General features: G+C 39.6%; 1 protein-coding gene across 3 annotated transcripts in view; it reads right to left on the reverse strand.

Moving 5' to 3' along the window:
* LOC138000381 (deleted in malignant brain tumors 1 protein-like) overlaps positions 1–5,000 on the reverse strand; it is a 102,708-nt gene that overhangs the window by 53,721 nt on the left and 43,987 nt on the right. For all 3 annotated transcript variants that reach the window (XR_011123118.1, XM_068846759.1, XM_068846751.1), the window contains 3 exons: positions 4,483–4,734; positions 1,039–1,149; positions 605–789 (listed from right to left, as the gene is read on the reverse strand). Coding sequence is in view for 2 of the 3 variants with exons in the window: in XM_068846759.1 (XP_068702860.1) it covers positions 605–789; positions 1,039–1,149; positions 4,483–4,734 (548 nt within the window). In the remaining variant the exon portion in view is untranslated. The remainder of the gene's footprint in view (positions 1–604; positions 790–1,038; positions 1,150–4,482; positions 4,735–5,000) is intronic.

Genomic DNA, 5,000 nt, shown 5'->3' on the forward strand with positions numbered 1-5,000 from the left:
CAAATGTTGCTCCTCACGTAAGGATAAACAGCAGCATTTGTTAACACTAAGCTAAAAATAGAGCGATTTACAATTGAGTGTCGAAAGTAATTAACGAATAGACCACTCTCGATATATTAAAATTCAGCTTGATAGTGAGGCTTAGAGGACACAAACAAAAGAAATGAATAAACATGTTCATTCAGTTTCCTTTGTTTGTGTTCTCTAGGCCTCGCTGCCAATCTGAATTTTACTACATCCAAAGAGGTCTATTGCTTTGGTTTTGCATTACTTCACTCAGTGATTGGTTCAAAGTTCTCGCGCCACTATTTCAACCAATCAGAAGAGAAACCAAAACCAATCGCTCGCCCGTGCACATTTTCCCGGGCTTTGTGTCGGCTACGTGTAATTACTTCGAGTTTTGATTGGTTTACTGGATTGTCTCCGTCCTTTTTGATTGGCCAGAGTAATTACTTTGGTTTTGGTTTTACGACACTCGATTGAAACTCGCTTTAACGCTAACCTTTACCCTTACCATATCCTTGGAAATAGGCAGCCAAGGCTTCGACTTAAAGGGACGATGTCAAAATCGAGCGTGCATTTAATATTAAGTGCAATCACTTACTACAAAAGACGACGACATATTGGTCAATTGCACTTCAGCTCTTAGCCAGGGAGAGCCCTGGTGAAAGGTCTTTGACCATATCGTGTGCCAAGAATAACGATCAGAGAGAATCAGTCGAAGGGATCCGGTGCCACTCCCTTTCATGTGGTAATAGAATCGCACTTTGCAACCACCATTATTATCGCCTTTAAATTAAAAAAAGAAAAAATATCTAGAATAACTCATTGGAAGAATATTCACCATTCTGATACATAACACCCTCTCACACTCTCTTTTCCCGTCTTTCAAAGCCAATAAAAAAGTGAAATTTCAATCAAATGGTTCTAAAACAACAAGATGTACTTGGGACGATTTTGGAGAATAATAAAGTGGAAAAGTGTGTTGAGGTGATAGGTACTTTAAAGCAACAAAAACAAGACTAAAACTGTTGAGACCTTGGAATCGTGGAGTGACCAGTATCCGAGCTTTTTCGCTTCCGTGGCGATTTGATACTTCCATGTACAAATAGTAAGCATTAGAATTGCCATTATGGTCGGCTGAGGGACCTAAATTGACGGAGAAAAATCATAACACGGTATTTAGTAACTGAGAGCTATGAAGCGATGTTTTCGTACAGTGCTGCCATGACACTGAATCAGTGAATTAAGGGACAGCGTCAGGACATTCAGGTGGCACTTTGACAATTGCTCTTCCCCCTAGGGTTTTGCACTCCGACCACTTATTTTGAGTGCCACGTTTTTCAGTTCTTTTGAACGAGGAAAATTTGTGCAAATCAAAATGACCAAGGTTTTAATTTAACTGCAAGCGATTTTAACATTGATGGTTGGAAAATTTGAACAATGGGTTAAGGTTCAAATTGGCTTATCCAACACAAAAATGTAAATGCCAGCAATGAACAACAAAGTTCCTACAAAGGGCTTCACAAAAAAGGCTCAGAAATCAAAAGGTATGTAAAACTTCAGTGCCCATTGCAACTCACATGAAGATATTTTAATTTATTATTATTATTATTATTATTATTATTATTATTATTATTATTAGTTACACATCAAGGGAAAAATCTCATGGAGAGTCAACAATAGGAAACGGAGACCCGCACACGGATCGACCTCCGAGCATTTTCCCTCTCAACCATGATATAACACAGAGAACAGACCACAACACCGAGAACTCAATGCCCTGCTATTTGCGAATAGTGGAATAAGGTTGTGATACCGGGCCTACGGTTTCTCGTCCTTATCCGAGAAGACTAGAGAATCTAACCATTTGCAGACGTCATTACAAAGGCAGCACTTTCTCCTCAGATATTTAAAGACCCTGAGCATTGGTCCGGCCGGAGTCATCATCAACCGATCGGATGATGATGAAAAGATGCAATATCTTAAAGGTCCAAATTTACTTAATTTCGTTTAAAAAAATCAAGAGACTCGCTTAGCAAACGGGATGAAACATGTAATCATTCTTTTCCTTATGTTACGATTGAAGAGTGCTTTTTCACTTTCAAGTGTTCTTAATTAAGGTGATAGATACCTTAAAATGGCAAAATTGTCAACAACTTTCATAATTTTTTTTGGTGGCTTAAAAGGTGTAGAATGTACTGGAGATCATCGCCACAATGAAACTTCTTGGGCAAAAGTTGTACTTTTGTGATTATTACCTGATTTCTGAGGTCACATGGTCAGTTGCTAGGGGCAACGGGTCTGTTAAAGCTTTGTTAAGAGCTGCAAAACGTTTCCGTCCGAAGGCTTTCTGGAAAAAAATCGCTTTTGCTTAAATGGACTGCTGGCAGTCCCTACTTCGTAAGTCGAGCCGAGTCTATGTCAAATACAGAGAAAGAGCCAATAAGATTGGGCCTGACGACCACAACGCTTCTGATTGATTTGAAACCAAGAAGCCGCACCAGGGATCGTTCGTGCTTAACCCAAAATCATGGATCGTGCAAGGAACACAATATCACCGCGTTTTTTTTCCCGCAAAAATCTAGAAGTAGCCGTCCTAAAATGGATACTAGGGTGTTTAAGAAACGACGACGGCTGCGGCTACGACAACGCCTCAAAACAATAATATCATTGGTTAAAAGAGCATCAATAATTGTGCTGCACGTGCAGCACGGGTTTTAGCAAGTATGTTTACGGTCCTTTGCATAACGACGACGCGAAATCACCAAATTTGAGGTTTGAAGACAACGTAAGCATGCAACAAAGAATCTTTCATTCTCTCTTTTCACTCTGAAACCGCTCGTACCAATTAATTTTTAGGATACTTCGCCCATATTGTAGGACGTGAACGAGATTGAATAATCACGAAAGACTTATGATGGGCCAAGTTATATTTTGAGGTGATTTTGAGAGGACTTTACGATCATCGAGTACGAACCTGTTAGTGATTCCTCGTTCTAAATCTTATGGTGATCGCGCTTTTTCTGCCTCCGCACCTAAGCTGTGGAATGACATTCCACAGACCACAAAATGTAGTGTAGATCTTACCTCTTGCAAGCGTAATCTTAAAACTTACCTTTTTAAGCGTTATTTTAATGCATAATTATTACTTTTAACTTTTAACCTTGATTGTAAAAAAGCCTTAGAGCTTTTGGATAGGGCGCTATAAAAATTGTCATTATCATTATTATTATTATTATTATTATTATCTGCAGTATACACGTATGGATGCTCTAATGTTAAAAGTACATAGGGCGCAAAGCGTAGCCTATGTCCTCTTACGGAACATAAGTCTCTATATAAAGGAGCGTTTTAAAATAATAAAATACATTCTATATATATATATATATATATATATATATATATATATATATATATATATATCATAACAATAATAATCCTTAAAATCCTAAATCCTAAAATTCTAATTTAAATTTAAATTTAAAAATAAATAAATAAATAAAAAAATCCTTAAAATTTTCTAACACTCTATAATTTCTAAAGTTCGTAAGATTATTTGACGATGGCCTTGAAGGCCCGCGCTATGTTAAGCGAACTTGAGATAATAGCTTTCTGCATCCTTCTGAGAACCTCCCTTCCTCTAGCGCCCACAAGTTTCTTTATTGTTTTCTCTAAATCTTTAGACCAACCGCCTAGCACATCAATCACTACGTTGCACTGTTCCACGACATAGCCAGGGTACTGCTTCCTTAACTCCCAGCGCAGTGGAGCATACTTTTCCGTCTTCTCCCTCTCCTTTTTCCCACGGTTGTCTAACCAGGGGCAACTCATTTCAACTGCCCAGACTCGTTTCCTCCTGTGATCCACAAATCTGACGTCCACTCTGTTGGCCTTGACATAGCTTTGTTCGGCATACACTGGTACATCCCAGTAAGCTTGAGCTTCCGGAGATTCGTACACTGGTTTGGGTCCCACTAACGAGTACCATGGTGGTACTGAGTCCACTAGCTGCAGGTCTTTACACACCTCAAAGAACAACACCTTAAGTGCAGCGTTGTGTCGCTCCAAGTACTTGGACTGTGCTAAAGCAGGACATCCTGCAAGAACATGCGCAAGAGTTTCTGCAGCGCCTCCGCACAACCTACACGTGATCTCTCCTTGTGAAGTTCCTGTTTTGATCTTTGTATACACTCTAGTAGGGGTGAGCTGTTCGTAAAGCTCCAGTACCCCGGTAATCGTGTGGGTGGGTGCTGAGGGCCACTCCTTATTATTATTATTATTATTATTATTATTATTATTATTATTATTATTGTTTCGTCAACTGTCGCCGTCGTAGATCTTAAAGTCCTTACTGATACACTGATGGGCCGCATTCCCTCGCAGATCGAGATTTCTGAGTTATGGACTTCTAGCGAGGGGCAATGCAAAAATTATAGCATTTTGAAGCTCATGCACAATATAAATGCTTGCTAGCATAACCTGTGTAGAGAGATGGTGTTCCTCCTTTATTTCGTGTCCAGTCCATCTGGTCATTCGTGGCTTGTATCCAACCGCAGAGGCCTATGTCATTAAAGTCACAACGAGTGTAGTCATCACAGTTGAGTTCATCCGAGCCATCCCAACAGTCCTCGCTGAAATCACACCGCTGCGCATGCGAGATGCATTTCTTGATACCATCACTGTCCGCGGGACATCTAAAGTGCGTTTTAAGAGGACAAACAGGAACAATGCCTGACAACATAAAAAAAAAAGAAAAACAGTCACATAGATTCAATCGCCTACTACTGAGCCTTCCATTCGACCGAAAATTCTGCTTAAAATGAATCCAGTGAGATACAAGTCAGTTTTCCGTAATGAAATTTCGGTATTTTGGGTCCAGCTCACAAGATGGACAAAGGCGTTTAATTTCTAGACAAACTGTGCCGCTGCGTCGATGGGGAAGAGAGACACAGAAATGGGTTGATATAGCAAATTGAAATTGAGTTGATATGGTAAAT

This window comes from Montipora foliosa, chromosome 1, assembly GCF_036669935.1.
Source record: "Montipora foliosa isolate CH-2021 chromosome 1, ASM3666993v2, whole genome shotgun sequence".
NCBI classification, from domain to species: domain Eukaryota; kingdom Metazoa; phylum Cnidaria; class Anthozoa; order Scleractinia; family Acroporidae; genus Montipora; species Montipora foliosa.